This window comes from Carcharodon carcharias, chromosome 22 (genome assembly GCF_017639515.1).
Source record: "Carcharodon carcharias isolate sCarCar2 chromosome 22, sCarCar2.pri, whole genome shotgun sequence".
NCBI classification, from domain to species: domain Eukaryota; kingdom Metazoa; phylum Chordata; class Chondrichthyes; order Lamniformes; family Lamnidae; genus Carcharodon; species Carcharodon carcharias.
The window spans coordinates 54,033,443-54,051,745 of NC_054488.1; the positions used below are offsets into that span (position 1 = coordinate 54,033,443).

Sequence of the window (18,303 nt, forward strand, 5' to 3'; positions counted from 1 at the left end):
TGTCATTTGGAAATCATGACAGAGATGAGAGCAGAGCTCTTCAAAGCTGGCATTCCTGCTAGAAAGACAGCAGTGAAGCAAACAGTCAAGATGATCTTGTTCTATAACGTTTCTATTTCTAAATGGAGTCAAAAAAGTAGACTAAATACCTTGGCTGTTGGTGATGATATAAAACGTTTACTTAATACCATTTCCAAGCAAACTAGTTTGATTTGAAATTCTGCAGGGAGAAGATACCTTTTACAAATTTCGATATACCATTTCTGTAGTTACTTAGATTAATATCCACACAGTGTTACTGTGATGCTATGTTCTGGCAATAACTCAATTTCCTAACTAGAAATAGCATATCAGCTTTTTGTTGAATAGGCTTACTTAATTACAAGTAGCCATAACATTGGTACTCTGAGTGAAAAGCAATATGTTAAATGGCTCACTGACTAGATAGATGAACCTGCAGAGGCTGTGTATCATGAATAGTGTAGGAACTATGTTCTGGCATTCAAAACATTTTATTTTGTGTGGGTGTTTGGTAGCGCTGTACGAATTAATCATTTACAACAACAGAGCTCATACTCCTCTTCGGGAGTACTACAGGGATTCCCCAGTCTTCTTTGCACTGCCTGCCACACTCTGCATGCATCATAAGTAGGATGCCCTAAGGAATTTTAAACAGTGCGTTTCTTTAGTACAGTTTTTTCCAGCTTATATTTCCTTTAAAGACAGAGTACCCCAGATGCAGGACATTAACGTGTTTCTGTGCTATATGGGTGACCTGGATACACTTCTACAGTTGTTCACAGTATGGCTTTCTGATTTCATTCGAATTAGGTGTCTTTCCTTCAAGAAGAAAAATTGAGAGAAAAGCATTTCAGGAGAGGCCCACACAGATGCTTGGGAATAGATTTCATGTTTACTCTCTCTCTTGGGAACTGATAAATAGTAGGTGGCGGATATTTGAAGGAGATGAGAGAAACTGGTCTTCAAACAAGTGAAGGAGAGGAGGAGGAGGAAAAGAAATGACTCCACAGATTCTGCATTGCGGAAAGCCAACGAAAATTATTAATGAAAATGCAGCAGTTTAAAATGTACACGTCACATTGGCTCATTTCGTAAAGTGTTTTACTTTGATTTAGAATTTCACTGTCACTGGTTCCCAGGAGTTAATTGTGTTCACTATGTTAAAAGCAAAATCCTGTGGATGCCGGAAATCTGAAGCAAAAACAGAAAATGCTGGAAAAACTCAGCAGGTCTGACAGCATCTGTAGAGAAAGAAACAGAGTTAACGTTTTGAGTCCATATGACCCTTCTTCAGAGTTAAAGTGGAAATGTGATTACATTTGTACTGTTAAGGGTGGGTGGAGCAGGTGAAGCTGGATAGAAGTGCTTCTTAAGTGGAGCTTCACCTGCTCCCCCCGCACCCCCTTAAACAACACAAATTCCATCACTTTAGCTCTGAAGAAGGGTCATTCAGACTCGAAACGTTAACTGTTTCTTTCTCCACAGATGCTGCTAGATCTATGTTTTTCCAGCAGTTTCTGTGTATGTATTCACTATGTTCTTGACCTAGAACAGAGGGAACTTTGGTGAAATGGATAAAGCATTTGAAATTATATACATGGAATGGGCCTTCCATTGAAACAAGGGCAAAAAACTAACAGATTAATATCTATTTATTCATTTGTCTCCATGGTGTCCATAATATTTTTAAAAGAAGGAAATGGGCGGTAGCGTAAGGAAATACAAAGAACTCAATAGACAAAAGGACAACTTGAATTGTGATGCGCATACTTCAGTAGCGTTCTTTCAGCTGTGTAATGGCTCATTTTCCTTGCCATATATCTGAAAATTTTACCCATCAGTAACAGGTGGTCCAAGAAAATTTGCTTCTTTTTAAAGCGAAGAATTGGGTTTGCTCTAAAATACGTATTTATATATTACAAAAATTAAGCAGAAGTTTTTGTTAAATGTCATTTTTATGAAAAGATCAAGTACTTAAGTTTCAGGTATCAGTCAAGATTTATGGAATGCCATATTTAAATACTAGAGTGTTAACAACATAACTTGACTCTCCATAGGAGTTGCAGGCTGCCAGAAAATGTTGTGGTACTGCCTGACCTTTGTTCGCTGTTTATCCAGTGATGGTCCCTGCTTTTTTTTCAGGTGCTGGGATGGTTGTGGACTGGGAGCAGGAAACTGGTCTCTTAATGACTTCAGGAGATGTTCGCATTATTCGTATCTGGGACACAGACCGAGAGTTAAAAATACAGGTAAAAACTTTGCTTAGTCTAATGACCTTGAATTCTAAGTTAATGGGTGTATGAGCAAGTACTAATGTGCTGCATTTGCCCCACACGTGTAAACACAGCTTTCTTTATTAGATTCTGCTGTGCCTGAGAAGTCCTTACTTCATGTGCTGTTCCCTAAGAGTCCATGAGATTGAGGTTCCGTCCAATCAAGAAAGCAGCAAATGCCCAACAAAGGGATCTTCAGAAGTATTTTTATTGGAAACTTGTATTGTTTAAGACGGTCAATTTACAGACCAGTTAGGGGAGCCTTTGTTCCTGATTGGTAAAAATAGTTTACAAAGGCATCTATACCAGTTAGCCAGTGGATTCTGAGAACTTCATACTCTACATGAACAGAATGCATCAGCTTCCAGTTGGATAGTTTTCTCGTAAATCCTTCAACTATGAATTCTGTAGCAGAAAAGATACATTTATCATGAAACTATTTGGGTTATAGAAGGTCAGAAGATAATTAATTTTCATATAAATGTTTTGAAGAACGATAAAGTTTAATAACGTGGAAGCTCAACTCTGAAACTTAAACTTTGTGAAACAGAAGCTCTGCCTCAAATTACAAAAAATAGGGAGCAAAGCTTGAGTTACAAATGTTGCAATGCTCAGAACTGTCTATAATATGAGGAAATTCCCATGGATTAAACACTGGGTTACTTTGGTATTCTTGAGGCTATAACTGTGATTTCCTGTATCTCAAAAATATTTAAACCAGAGGAATCTCGAGCAATTTACCAACTTTGTATTCTCGTCTTTCTAGCAGTGTTCCCTTTGCATATATTGGTTTCACTCTTGGTCTTGGAGCACTTCTGATTTCAAAGATGCAGGTTCCTGTTGCTCACTGTAAAGCTTGTGAAAAATATCCTGTGGTCTAGTAGCATATTGATGCATGGCTTTACTTGTAAACGTCTGGCAGTAGATCATGTCCGCAGTCTGCACTTCCCTCATTCTAACAGCCAGTGCCTTGGCAAGCAGAAGGAATAAATGATTTAAAGCCACAATAGTTTTCAGTTGCTGGCCTATTGGATCGTAATTTAATGTTATAATTGGTGCCCTGTTTGGAGTTGAATTAATCAAAGCAGCAGAGCAGTTACTGTACTGTCTCATCAGCCCCTACCTGATGGAAACACCTTCAGCTCTTTCCGTTGTTCTACAGCTACCAGTTATGATAAACCTTTCAAACGCCAATGTGGCCTTAACTGGAGTACTGTGTCCAATTCTGAGCACTACACTTCAGGAAGAATGTGGAAGGCTTTAGAAATGGTGCAGAAAAGATTTATAAGAATGATTCCGGGGGTGAGGGGCTTCAGTTACATGGATAGATTGGAGAAGTTGGTCTCCTGAGAGAAGAGAAGGTTGAGAGGAGATTTGGTCAAGGTGCTCTAAATCATGAGGGGTCCAGACGGGTGAAAGTTCATGAATGAAAGGCCACAGATTTAAGGACGATTGACACCATGAGGAAGATTTTTTTTTACGCAGAAAGCAGTGAATGCGCACTGCCTGAGAGTCTGGTGGAGGCAAGGTCAATCGAGACTTTCAAAAGAGAATTGGATAAGCACCTACCAAGAGGGAGAATTTGTAGGACTACGGGGGAAAGGTAGGGAGTGGGACTAGCTAAATTGTTCCTGCAGAGAGCTGGAACAGACTCAATGCGCCTCCTTCTGTGCTGTAACTGTTATATGATTCTACCAAGGTATGTGAAAACTAAAACGTTGCTGTCTTTGTAGCTGATGCAGTTATTTTATCATTCAGATTTCCTTTGTATTGGATGCCCTGCCAATAGATTAGAGATTTCAGCAATGCAATCCTAAATTTTAGTTGGACAGTGCTTGTCAATTCGTTTTCCTTCATCAAACAACCACGATCACTGGGTTAGGTTTGTCTACAACATGCATTACCTGACACCCCAGCAAAATGGGATAATACACTTAATGGAGGCAGTATAATTACCAAACAGTAACCGTTTTTATCAGTTCAGCCCAGAAACCCATGAATTCTGTTTCTGGTGATGCATATAACATCTTGGTAACTACTGCATCCTACAGCTTCGGTCAGTGGGTTTGTCTCAGCTTATTTAATTGTTAATTCATTACAATGTGTTGGATCAGAATTGTCAAATATTGGAAGATCTATCCTCCTGTAGCATAAGTAATTTTATCCAAGGTGTTTTCACAGCTGGACTCAAGCAATTGAGTATGCCTGTGTTGAGCCTATAGGGAGCACCAAGATGATAAATTTTACAACATAGTGTAATGTGGTTCACTGTCAATTGATTTATTCTGATGGTATCACAGATAAAATCTTCTATTTGTTCATGTCACTCTCGTCTGATGGGAGGAAAAAGCTTTCAGATATATTTCAACTAAAGTAAATCTTTATATGCACCACAACAATATTTGTGCTTTCTGCATTTTGATTGCTGCAAAATTGCCTGTAAAGTGAGCCAGAAAAAGCTTTAGTTGTGTACTTAAACAAATGATGTTATGCCTGTCTAAACTGCAGGACCTAGTGCAGGCAAGAAAAGTCTTATCCTTGTATCCAAATTATAACATGAAAGTAAAAATTTTGGGTGATTGAAACTGATCAAAGGATCAATTTGCTTCTTTCACACAATGCAGTGCAGATCAATATTTTTAATCCAACTTCAAATGTACTTGGATTCAGAAGTATGGAAAATTTGATAACTGTGAAAGGCTCATAATTACTCAGGCAGGTGTGAAAGCCTTTTCAAGGCTGAATCAGTTGTACCTTCTGGGTATGTGTTCAAACCTTCTCCAGAACAAAAGAAAGTACTTGAATTTATATATTGCCTGTCACAACCTGAGGACATTCTAAAGAGTTTCACCGTCAGTGAAGTACTTTTGAAATGCAGTCTCCTAGTGTGTATTGTTAATCAGTTAGTTAGCAGCTGCCAATGTTGAACATATCCTTTCATGTTCAACATTCTGGCCACGAATGCATCTTAATAGCTGAGTACCATCAGATCTATTTATTACCATTTCTGTTGGGGGGTGCAGGTTTCCTCTCCACAATGAAGAATTTACACTTTGTTTTTATTTCTGAATTAAGTGACTGCATCATCAGTTCTAACAAACTGGTGTCCAATCATATGTCAACTAACTAGAGCCTGTACTATGATACAGTGATTCCACAAAAGCCAATTGCCATGATTTCCCTTGAACAGAAGGGGCTTACTGAATTTAGTCCTATTAAAGGAAAGGAAGAGGACTAAATTCTGGATTACCTCTAATGTCCTTGTCAACATTCCTCCTTCAGTCAACACTACCATATATTAAGTTTAATTGGTCATTCATCTCATTCGCTATTAGTGGAACTTGGACGTGCACAAATTGTCAGCCACTTTTAATTCTAGAATAACAGTGGCCACTTTGTTCCTCATCGCCTGTGGCGTTTCCTGAGAATGTGGAAGGCTGTATATAAAAAGAAGCTTTTTCTGTCTTCTGTTGGGTGTCACCATTGTGCATTTCTTTGTCAGTTTTTTTTTTGTTTGTTTTATAGGATATTCCAACTGGGGCAGATAGTTGTGTGACGAGTCTTTCCTGTGATTCTGATCGTTCTCTAATTGTGGCTGGCCTTGGTGATGGTTCAGTCCGTATCTACGATAGGAGAATGGCTCCAAATGAATGGTAGGTTTCATTTGCAATTTTTTTAAATCATCTAGCCACGCTGTGCAGCGAAGCTGTGTGTTTGGGATTTGACTTGCTATATTTCCAATGATGCCAGCTCAACCACAACTGGAGGAAGTATTGCTTTTGATCATTACATAGTATTGAAACAGAGATTAAAGAAGCCATGTTTCCTAGCCATTAGTGATCTGAGCACCTCGGGTGGCTTGTATAGACTAGTGGAGAACACGCAGTGTCAAATAAATATATCTTTTAAAGTAGCTGCGTGTGGGTAAGTTTGTGTCTCTCTCCAACTCTTCCTTCACATGCTGCTCACTACTGTGGGACTTCACAATATCTTTGTCTTGCTTTTTAATGGCTGGCACTTTGCTAGCTATAGAAATTTATATTGCAGTATAAACATGGCACGAATTGGCTTTATATATGAAATTTTAACCCCTTGATTTCAGAAACTGGTGTTACTTGTTTTCTTGCGAGTCCATATGACCCTCCTTCAGAGCATATGGTCATACGGACTCGAAATGTTAACTCTGTTTCTCTCTCCACAGATACTGCTGGACCTGCTCAGTTTTTTTCCAGCTTTTTCTGTTTTTGTTTCAGATTTCCAGCATCCACAGTATTTTGTTTTAACTTGCTTTCTTGTTCGTTTAAATTTTATGAAAAATTGAAGAATATAGATGGATTCTGTTGCTGATTTGACCTAAAAATGAGCAACTTCTATTTGATAAATTGAGTCAGTTTTATTAGGATTCTTTCTCGGGAAAGAAGGTTGCTGTGGGAGAATTTCTTAGATAGGAAGGCTTTTTATGTGTTTTAGATTCAATGTCATTCGAAATATATTTTCTATTACCCATTCAAAACTAGAAATGAGTTTCCAATCTTCTATTATTCAGTTTGCATGCCTTATTTTAGCATCTATTTTATATAGCCTATACATTATTTAACTTTCATGTTTGTTCTGTTGGATAAATCACATTTAATATAATTTCAGGCGTTTACGTCAAAATGAGAGGGTGGGGAGCACAACTAGCTTTACAAGAAGTTATGGAACCCAGCTGTATGGCGAAAATAGAATTGAAAGCCCATAGATTATAATTGAGGCAGGGTGATTAAACTTATTCAGCTTTATACAGCTCTACAAGAGCAGGTTGCATCACAAGATAAGCAACACTTGTTCGAACAAAAAGGTGAATCATAGCTCTTGGAGATGTTCTTACACATTCAGAATGTCACAGAACACTTCATACCCAATTAATTGTTTGAAGAATGATGACTGCTGTTATGTAGACAAACAAGGATGAGATTAGTGAGTGATTAATCTGTTCCGGTGATGTCGGTCGGGTAGGACACTGGCAGAGCTCCACTACTCCTCTTTGAATAGCATCATGTCATAATTGCAATCCACCTAAATGGGAAAATGGAGCCTCAGTTTAACATCCTACCTGAAAGCCATCACCTGTGACAGCGCACACTACTTCGGTATTGCACTGACCAGCCTATGTAATGTGTTCTGTTTGAGGGCTAGTAGAGGCCAGAGTGCTAACACTGAATCAGGCTTGGGGTTATGGCAGTGACAAGCTTTGTTTATATTTTTAAAAACCAGATGTTGCAGGTTACAATACATTATTAACTTTCTCTAGAAATTGATTGAGGGTTATATGATTTTCTAGATTTTCATATGACTGTAAAATATTGAGAGTTATAGCAATGCCTTTTCACACTGATCCAAATCAGAAAGCAACACAGGAACACCAACCCCTTTCTCTGGCCTTTGTAGGAGTTCTAAATGAAATTGCTTTGCCTGGAATTTAATTCCAGGTCCTTTTAGACATAATTTAGCACTGCGTTGTGAAATTTTTAGTTTCCCTGGCATGCCACAGGATGGAAGATGGAAATATCACCATGGATCTAAAAAGATAGAAGGTGCGTTTTGGGTATATGTAAGGGGAGCTTGATCCTGCATCTAAGAATAATTAATGTTAATATTGGGTGCTAGAAGTGAAAGGTGTTGCAGTCATTAACAGTGTTTCCACCCTTGTTCAGTACAATATTTTAATGCCAATGCTCTATTCTTTGCTATGAGGTGCAATTCCAATCAAGTTGTTGACGCGGTTTTTGTCTTACAGCCGTGTAATGACCTACAGAGAACATACTGCCTGGGTGGTAAAAACGTATCTACAGAGGACTCCCCAAGGCAATATTATCACTGTGAGGTAAAAAAGAATTGGTATTGCTATATTGTTTATTTAGAATTGAATTAATTATTTGAACTGTTAAGGTACATAATATGGATATATAATTACATTATAATAGGTTTTATGTCTGTAATATAGTGTGAATTATTTAGTTTGACACCAGGCTGGTGATTAAAGATATCCTCAGTTTTTTAATTGACATATTCACCAGGGAGATGAGATTTTTAGCTTCTCATTTATTTTTGCTATCGCATAGCTTTTCACTGAGCCAGCATATCATAGAAGAGGCTCATTTATAAACCAATTGTTGAGTAGTAAAGTTAGTGAAATATTGTGTTCTAGTAGTTATTGTTTTTTATCAACAGTAATATGTTCCATTTCTTGAATGTAGTCTTCCTCCGAGTAATTTGTGGCAACTAAATGTGCTCCTCTCTATTCAATCATTAAGTGTAAATGGAGATGTGCGATTTTTTGACCCACGGATGCCTGAGTCAGTGAATGTAATTCAGACTGTAAAAGGATTGACAGCACTGGACTTTCATCCCCGGGCTAATCTGTTTGCTTGGTAAGTGAATTCAGATGGTCAGCGTGGCAAATATTATTTTCATATTTTTACCAGGAGAGCTGAAGGGTCTTGGAGCTTTAGCCATTTTTTTGTCTGTGGCCAATAAATATTCATAGACCATGGTAAAGTTAACTGCATTTCTAACATACCCTTGGATTACCACGTGCAAGCCCCTAAATCAGCTCTGTGTTTCTTTGATAATCATAGGTCTTATTACTGACTATTCAAACTTGACAGTATTATGTGAAGAAGGAGTGCTGGTTTAGAACACCCTGTTTACTTTGGAGCTAAGTTTCAATCCTGGTGTGACGAAACATGAATCATTCTCAACCAACTGAGTTGTACCTGTAGGGTAATTTCAATCTGTCTTCTTCCAATCTGCCTACAATCTTACTCAAGCCATAAAGGATGTCCCCTTTAGGACATGAGGAAAGTCTCACAATGTGGTCTTATGTCTTTCAAGCAAATGAACATATGAATTAGCAACAGGAATAGGCCATTCAGCCCCTCAAGCCTGCTCTGCCATTCAATAAGATTATGGCTGATCTGATTGTGGCCTTAACTCCACATGCCCTTTTAATCTCATAGACTTCAACTTTGCTAAGTCTGTTATGTGGTACTTCACCAAATGCTTTTTGAAAGTCCATGTACTCATCAACTGCATTACAGTCATCACACCTCTTTACTACTTCATCAAATAGCTCAATCAGCTTAGTCAAACATTTTTACCTTTAACAATTTGTCCTAGCTTTTACTTATTTCAATCATATTTTTTCAAATGGCAATTAATTTTGCCTTGAAATATTATCTCTCAAAGTTTCCCCACCACCAACATTAGGCTGACTGGCTTATACTCAATTTATCCCCCTCCCGTTTTTGAACAGGGTATAACATTTACCGTCCTCCGGTAAACCACTCCTGTAAACCAAGAAGGATTAGAAGCTGTGGCCTGAGCCTCCACTACCCCCATCCTTACTTCACTCGACAACCCAGATTGCATCCCATTTGGACCAGGTGAATTTTCTACTCTGAGCACTGCCAACCTTGTGTATGTTTTTGAAAGAGTTCTGGTTTCCCTTTGTTATTCGCTAACCTGTCCCCATAAATGCTATTTGCCTCTCTTCTTGCCTTTTTCAGTTATCCTCTGTATTTTCTGTATTCAGCTTAGTTCTTGACTATGTTGTGAACCTGGCATTTATCTTAAGCCAAAAGCCAAAAACTTCATATGCTGGAAATCTCAAAGAGGAAAAGAAAATGCAGGAAACACTCAGGAGATCTGGCAACATCTGTGGAGAGGGAAACAGTTAACATTTCAGTTCGGTGATCTTCCAGCTCTGACGAAGAATCACCAACCTGAAATCTTAACTCTGTTTCTCTCTTCAAAGATGCTGGCAGACCTGTTGAGTATTTCCAGCATTTTCTATTTACCACAAGCTCACCTTTTCTATTTCCTTTTAATTTCTAGATTGAGTCATCCAGAGAGCTCAAATGTTGGATGCTCTTCCTGTCCCCTTCATTGAAAAGTATTTAGCCTGTACCTGACCCATCTCTTATTTAAAAGCCTTCCATTGCTTATTTACTGTTTTACCTGCTAATCTTTGATTCCAATCCACCTGAGCCAGGTCCCTTTTTAACTCTCTGAAAATAACATTCCTCCGGTTGCGTATTTTCATGTTTGTCTATTCCTTGTCCTTTTCCATTTCCATAACTAATCTAAACCAAATATTGTGATCTTCCAACCCTAACGATTTTTGACTTTGCTCGCATCATTCCCACAATAACCTTGATCTCTTCCTCTCACACACCAACCGCAGCAATCTCGAAACAGTAAGGAAGCTTAAAAGTGTGAAACGCATCCAACATATCTGCATAGACTTTCCAATACTTGATTGACCTAAAATGACATAATAACATGCAAATTGACCTAAAGTGACATCTTCTGGCAAAAAATACTGAGCATTTTCTCTGCACCGGTTTGTTTCGAATGTCTTTGCACCATACAAACTGTCTCAAGTTAGAGAGGGGTCCATAAGCAAGACCAAAAAGCTCAAACTGTTGAAATACACAATGAAACAACCACAACTTTAATGTTAAGTTAGAGGTAACCTTTCCACATCTAGTAAAGGAAAACTAACCAAGTAGGATGGAGTGTTGGCTGAACGAGAGTTGTGTTTTTTCCCGTGGGGCTAGCACTCTAATTGAATCAATATTGACTTAAGATGTTTCTGTGTACAAAGCCAGTTCCCATTTTTAAAAGAAGACAGGACAATTGTCATGCTGGTCATGCTTCACTTGTTTAACAGAATTTACATTTCTCGCATGGTAGTAAATACTGTTGAGTATAAGCATAGGATTTTTATGTACATGCATCTTGATTTAAGGATGTTTGATTTTATGAAGGTATAGTTACTGCACCATCACACATCCTACACACACCAATATGTTAGCACTCATTATACTAAATTGAATCTTTTAACTACAGTAACTTTTCAAGATGGTATAGTTGAGATCATTTCTGAACATTAGTGAACACTTTTCCAGTCATTACAAGGCTAGTCCACAAGAATCATCCTGCTTCTAATCTCCTTTTTATCATTTTAAGTTTCATATGTTTATTGCTTTATTAGAAGACATCTCTTCAGATGTGTCTTCCTTCTCGACTGCCCATCATAATACATCCTCTATCTTGGAGAGCGACTATCATCTGCACCACCACCATTGTTAATGTGTTTCTCTGTCAGGTAGCAGTGTGTCCAGTGCTTTAGGAGGGGGTGGGGAAGGAATGGAAACTGATACGAGTCAGATAATGTCAAATTTCCAGTTTGAGGTGAGATTCAATCTGACAATTCAGTCAATTAAAAAAAACTTGATGCTTTTAATAACTTTCCCAAGACTTGACTATAAGCCCTTTAGAATTTTTCTGCTTAAGGGTTAAGTGCTTCAGCCACTGGGCCAACTGTCTTAAATTTTCTAGGTTAATCATTTTATGTTAATACTGTTACCAGTATATTGTCACTTAATGGCAAGATTATGTGTTCAATGTGTCACCACCCAAAAATTGTGCATAATAGCCAAAAGTGAACCTATTCTTCATCTTTCAGTGGCTCCATGAACCAGTTCATAGCTATATATAATACAAGTGGAGATGTGATAAGCAATATTAAATACTATGATGGATTTATGGGACAGAGGATCGGAGCCATTAGCTGCTTGGCTTTCCACCCATTTTGGGTAAGTAATTTTTCAGAACTTTTCAACCTGTGCAGTTCCTGCTCCATTGTCCTTTTAACATCAGTACTGTTTTTCAGTATGCGCGACATTACATGGTGCAGACACAAGTTGCTACCAGTGCTCACAAGCCGTAGTTCTGTCTATTCTATCTCAGTGTGATGGATCAGTAGCTGAGCAAAGGGCCCTCTCTCTAAACAATTTACAACTTCTCTTGAGAAGTTTTTAGTTGACTTTTTTTTTCATTCTAATTCGTTTTCCTTCTCTCAGAAAATACCAGGTGATACTAAAGACAGATTTTACTAATTGAATGATGGTGCTCTTTAGCGAAATATGCGGGATTTCCAACTCTCTCAGTTCTGCCTATGTAGTCTTCTCTCTTACAGGAAGAATTCTGGATAAATATTACCTCAGAACTGGATTTATCAAAGCTTAATTCAATCCCAATATTAGTATAACCAAAGAAGATATTGTCTTAGATTGTGGTGTTGTGGATATGTTAAACACTAGCTGGTGCTTTAGCACACAGCTCTGTTCTTGGACTTGTGGGTTGAATGAAGAGTTAAGACTAATTTAAGGCATGCCTCATTATTATCTGCAACCTGTTTTTAAAAAGACTTCCTACTACACACAAGGTGGCAATGCCCTATTACCATAACCCACTGCTAAGACTAGAGTGTATACCAGCTAAACTATGCATTATTAACCAGAAGAACACATGTTCAGAGGAAAACTTGACATTTTGTTTTCATTGTGAACTTCTCAAGCTGTTCATACATTGGGAAGCTGCCCAAGATATGATGAAATATTAAAGCCTGCAAATCACAAGGATATTATTCTTCAAACATTTAATTAATTTGTATCAAAGTAATCTGTTAAAGTGGAAGCGTACAGGTATGACAGATTTGAGATCTGTTCTACTTGATATCCTTGGCGTCCCTAAATTCTTTGATTTAGACAAGTCAAACTGCAGAGGAATTTGTTCAGCGATGTATTAAGCACTTGCATGGTGATATTTTGTGGTATCATTTTTAGACTCTAGTTTGATATAGTATTAGTGCTCTTTGTAGATGCCAAATGACCATTGCCACTTCCACATTTGGTTTCTTCAACAAACTATCGAGGTAAAGTTTTAAAATGTTTGAACATATTACAAAAAAGTAACAAACGCACGGAAGTGAATTTTAAGGCAGTTACGCTTCTTGCCATTCCTGTAACGTTCAGAAACCAGCAGAACTTTGGTGTAATAACTTCATGCCAGGGCTGTAGAATGCACCTCTCCCTCTACAAGACAAAACAGTTTACTAGTAACGTTGAAATATTTTAGTCTCTACACTTTGTTTCTTTTTGTGTTTACCTGCTGTGCCTGACTACTCTGGTCCACATTTTATCTTACGCCATCCCTTTCCCAAATGTATTTCATTCCCTTTCACAATGGATTTGCTGCGTTTAAGAACATAGCTACTGAAAGCAGTTGAAAAATATTCAATTTCGGGAAGAAAGCCTCTAATCTCTAATGGCAAGTAAGAGCATTGAACCCTCTTGAATCCTTTCATGTTGCTTCAGAATGCACTGCTGGTTTCTAATGTCCTTTATGTAGCACATTCACAAGTTAGCTCACCATCGCAGGTTTCTAAGGCCATAGTGTTTCATAACAGTATGACCTCAGTGGAAGTGGTGATTTTTTTTTTCCCTAAAGGATAAGCAATTAATAAACAATATTATTCATTCCAAAGGTCCTGCAGTCGGTTAAAAGCAATGTTGTGGTGAAATTCTGTGAGCAAATTATCACCATTCTTAACTGATAGCATACTTGTTAACCGTGTTTAATTTCTGTTCTTCCATCTGTGTAATGGACATAATAAACCGGGGTAGGTCTTCAGAGTGTAATTGTTTTCTCGTACTGATAATTACCTCATGCTGGTGCCTAACCTTTTCCAGCATTCTAATTTAACAGATCTTGATTATTTTGTGTTTCTCTTGACAGCCTCACTTAGCAGTTGGAAGCAACGACTACTACATGTCTATATATTCAGCAGAGAAGCGAATTAGATAACAATGAATCACACAGCCCTGCTTGTCCACTTTACGGAATTTGTGATTGATGCAGATGCTGTATATTACTTCTAATGTACATATAAAATTATTTACTTGAATGGCTAGTGACAGCTGATGCAAGTCATGACTTGAACAACTTTTCCATTATATACTTCAGCTACTGTAGGACAATTCACTGCAATGGCCATGGTATATCTTGTTGAAAGAACATGGCTGCCAAGCTTTTTTTGGAGACTTGTCTAGACCTTAAATTTTGTTTTTTTTTTCCTTTTATGAATTAGATATTAGCATTCAAATTAATATAATTTACCCAGTAATGACTGACTGAGAATGTTGTAACAACTGTGCATAAATTACAAATCCTATCAGTTCCCTCAGTAGACAAGTCTTTTGAAAAAGACTGATATAAACCGATGGCTCGCCAACCATATTAAAATGCCAGTAGCTGTTCTGAAGGACTATTTAAAAGCTCACATCTTTAGTGTGGTGTTACTTCTGTGAGCATTATTTTACATAAACTGTAGCAGTTCCACACAAAAAAAAACAAATCATGATATTCTGAAACATTGTACAGACTTCCTTCTGATTTGTTTAATTTTTTTCCTTTTTTTGTGATTTAATTTTACAAAATAATTGCTAATTGTAATAGGAAGCTCTAATCAAATCGCACAAATAACCAATGATGGAAAAGGAGACCTGAGCAGAACCTGAGTGATAACTCTTACCTGTTGAATGTAAATAAAACCTTTAAAGGAACTGGAAACTGGCCTGTGAATGTTATTCTAGTGATATTTCTTGCATCTAGCCTTCAGACTGATAAACCAGCTCGAAGTCTGGACGTTGAGATTAGTGTGATATTGTTATTTGTTTGTCTTTATATTTTAATGTAAAGCTGATGCAGCATGCATATTATGATCTGACATTTCTAAAGCTATTTTGTGAAGTACAGTATTGTTATATTATGTACATTACTGATTTAAAACAAATTCAACACTGACTTTTTAAAACTTAGGCAGTACTGATATTAACACTAGTTAAGTAGTTGTTGAACACCATTAAACTCAGCTCATTTAAAATAAAATATTGTTTTTATGCTTATATATCAGTTTACAATGCAGAAAAAATATTAATTTTCTACTTGTTGCCCCCTTCATCATCTTTGCACAAGTTGAGAGGATTTTTTGAAAAAAAAACATGGAATCTAGTATTTCTCACATTCATAGACAGAAGGTTAAGAAGAGTGAAGAATATCTTTTTTCAATCCATACATATGGTTCAAATAACCTTTGCGTGGAAATATGATGTAGATTCTACATCATCCCTTGAGTTGCATAAGGTGGTGCTTAGCTGAAGTGCTAAATTGACAATGTGGGCTGATTAGCAGAAGCTGAAGCTATATTTTAGTAACATGCTTTCAGGTTATCCATTTGCATCCAGAAATACTTCTATATTAGCACCTTGTGAGTTAAAGACTGAACAGTTGAAACGAGCAGCGTTTTGCTTAAACCAAGTTTAAGGATTCATTCTGATGCTGTTAAGCCAAATATTTTCTGTAACCACAGCTCAGTAATTGTGCTCTGACTTTAAAAATCAGCTCAAGTGGAATTTCTTTGCATTAAGAACCAGATGAAGTAAAATGGCTAATGAGTCTTACAAAATATATTGGAATCCTAAACATGTTCATCGAATTTGATTCTTTGTTCTGGAAGAATGTAGAAAATCTTCAGTTTCACCAGAATATATTTTGTCATCTTTTTGCGTTGAGAGCATTCAAATAAAAATAAAAGTTGGGGAAATGTGGAAGAAAATGAAACCTTCATAGAACACATAAATGGGCTTTGTTTTTAGAGTTGGCTCGCTATTGTTTATTTTTCTCACGGGTGCCTACTGACCTTTAGCCCAAAATCAAATCAGACTGCTCACACGGAACATTTCTTTAGCAGCCACCATAAGAGTAGCTTAGATATTTTCTTAGTGGCAGTTTGATCCACTGCGTAACCTAGAAATTAAAACAAAATGCTCAGGAGCATTCAAGGTTTCTGCCTTTGTGCAAAGCATTGAGCCTTGTAGCGCAGCCAAGAATTAAAAGCCACATTCCCATTAATTTTTATACTTCTCAATTTGCAATCCATTGATTTTTGGATTGTCAGTCAATGCGGCAACAGCTTCAAAGCAGCCGTTTCCTGCCTTCAGATCTATGGGATTACAAGCAGGACAGACAAGTCAGTGAGCACGAAAGGAAAATGGAATACAAATGGAAGCTGTTTTACGTGACATCTGTGGGCTGGATCGTCAGATCTTTAGCCCCACAGATGGTTCGCAGGCCATAGTTTGGACATCCCTGGTTTAAGACAAATGCATCTTTTAATGGAGTGTTTTTGGAGCTTATCAGGTGTTACCTTTTAAAGACTCTATTTTCAGAACATGTTGAAGTAATCTCCTTTCATTGGGGCAGAATGCTCAGTGTTTAAGTAACAGCTCATCGACAGTGAGCACCTCATCTAGCAGTGCTTTGTTCCGTAGCCTGGTGTACAACAATACCGTTCTAAGTAAAAAAAATGGGATTAGGTTACCTGAGCTCGTGAAAATTCAAAATCTATGAAAAACATCTTGTCCGTTTGGAATTCTTACGTTAAGTAACTATTGCAATGTATCACAACCAGTGAATGTGGTTCCAGATGTGTTTCATAGCAAAATCTCTATGATAATCCACTTCACATTATTATGCAAAATAATTTTCCAGAGGTTCTGTTTAAAGAGACTAAAGAAAACATATTTTAAGTCACATTGAGTTTGGTCGCCATTGGGCTGAATTCGCTTTTTAAATACCTGCTGACTTTGAATTGTTGTAGTAATCCAAATTCTTCAGTCATAGGAGGTAGCTACAAATAACGTTTTGATATCAACTCTTCCATGTTCAGTTGTTTTTGTTCGTGCAACTATAGTCAACTCAAGTATCCAGTCAAGAGTTATTCTACATCTAACTTCTACATTCAAGGGTATAGCTCCTCCCAATGTGGGTAATATTGTCTTAATTGGCAGGTAAAATCACTACCACTACCTTATGGCACTTGGTTGCCTTCTAATAAATGATTCTTATGAACAAATCTTGTAAAGAAAAATAGCTTTTCATATATGCATGTCAGATTGCCCCATTCGTGCCCATTGCTCATTTGCAATAGTTTAATATTGCCGGTTTTTGAGGGACTTAACAGTATTGGAGCCGCATGCTTTCCTGCAACAGCTAAATGGGTTATTCAACACTTCCCCAGCTGTCATGGAATTAACAGCAAAATGGGTTTGGTATAGGGCATGCATAGAAATGCATTAATTCCCCTTTCAAAGATCTCACTGAAATCAAGCTAACATGAATGCTTCTAGATACTTTAAATCCACTAAACTTGATTTTGTGTAATCTATTTGGTTTCTGCTAAGGTGTTCCTTTTGTCCATCTGTTGTCTATTTACCGCATATGGATTTCATATGCCGGGCATTAAATCATTAAGGGGGGGATATATTGATATAATACCTCATGAGCCACTGTTTTGTATGTCTGCTTTTTAGATGAAAATGCACAATTAAAACTATATTGGTGAATAAATCAAGTCTACCTGAATCTGCATCTTTTAACTCTTTAATTCCTTCATGAAATTTAAGTGGCGCTGATAAGCCCAGCATTTGTTGCATGTCCTCAGTTATTCTCGTGAAGATGGTGGTGAGCCAGCACCTTGAACGATGCAGTGTGTCTGGTGAAGGTACTCCCACGGTGCTGTTGGTTGTTCCAAGGTATTGATCCAGCAACAATGAAGGAATGGTGATGCATTTCCAGGTCAGGATGGTGGGTGACTTGGAGGGCTTATGTTCCCTTGCTCCTGCCACCCTTTTTTTCTGGGTAGCAGAGGTTGCAGACTTGGGAGGTGTTGTCAAAGCCTTGGTGAGTTACTGCAGGTCAGGGGTGTGCCCCTGATGGAGGTAATGAACGTTTAATAATCATAGAATAGCTGCAACACTGAATGAGGCCATTTGGCTGTGAGCCAGTGTCGACACTGCAAGATCAATTTAGCTAGTCCTGAAGAATTGAGGGGTGGACATGCTTATAAATACTGTCATGGACAAATGCAACTGCAGCACCTAGATTGATGAGAACAACGTCAAGTAGGTTTCTCCTTCCTCTTGGTCCTTTCATCACTTATCATACGTCCAGTATGGCAGATAAGTCCAGCTCGGTCAGTAGTAGTACTACCCAGCCAGTCTTGGTGATGGACATTGAAGTTCCCCACCCGGAGTATGTTCTGTTCCCTTGCTACCAT

The 18,303-nt window shown here is 37.8% G+C and overlaps 1 protein-coding gene across 5 annotated transcripts in view; it reads left to right on the forward strand.

The window, feature by feature from the left end:
* The window catches only part of rptor (regulatory associated protein of MTOR, complex 1), a 337,285-nt gene extending 319,687 nt beyond the window's left edge, over positions 1-17,598 (forward strand). For 3 of the 5 annotated variants that reach the window (XM_041216769.1, XM_041216770.1, XM_041216773.1), the window contains 6 exons: positions 2,164-2,270; positions 5,820-5,947; positions 8,074-8,160; positions 8,591-8,707; positions 11,809-11,938; positions 13,923-17,598. In XM_041216769.1, coding sequence (XP_041072703.1) covers positions 2,164-2,270; positions 5,820-5,947; positions 8,074-8,160; positions 8,591-8,707; positions 11,809-11,938; positions 13,923-13,991 — 638 coding nt within the window. In that variant the 3' untranslated portion in view covers positions 13,992-17,598. Of the gene's footprint in view, positions 1-2,163; positions 2,271-2,381; positions 2,636-5,819; positions 5,948-8,073; positions 8,161-8,590; positions 8,708-11,808; positions 11,939-13,922 lie in introns of those variants that run through there. The other 2 variants (XM_041216771.1, XM_041216772.1) reach the window with 2 other exon arrangements.
* The last annotated feature ends 705 nt before the right edge of the window (positions 17,599-18,303 follow it).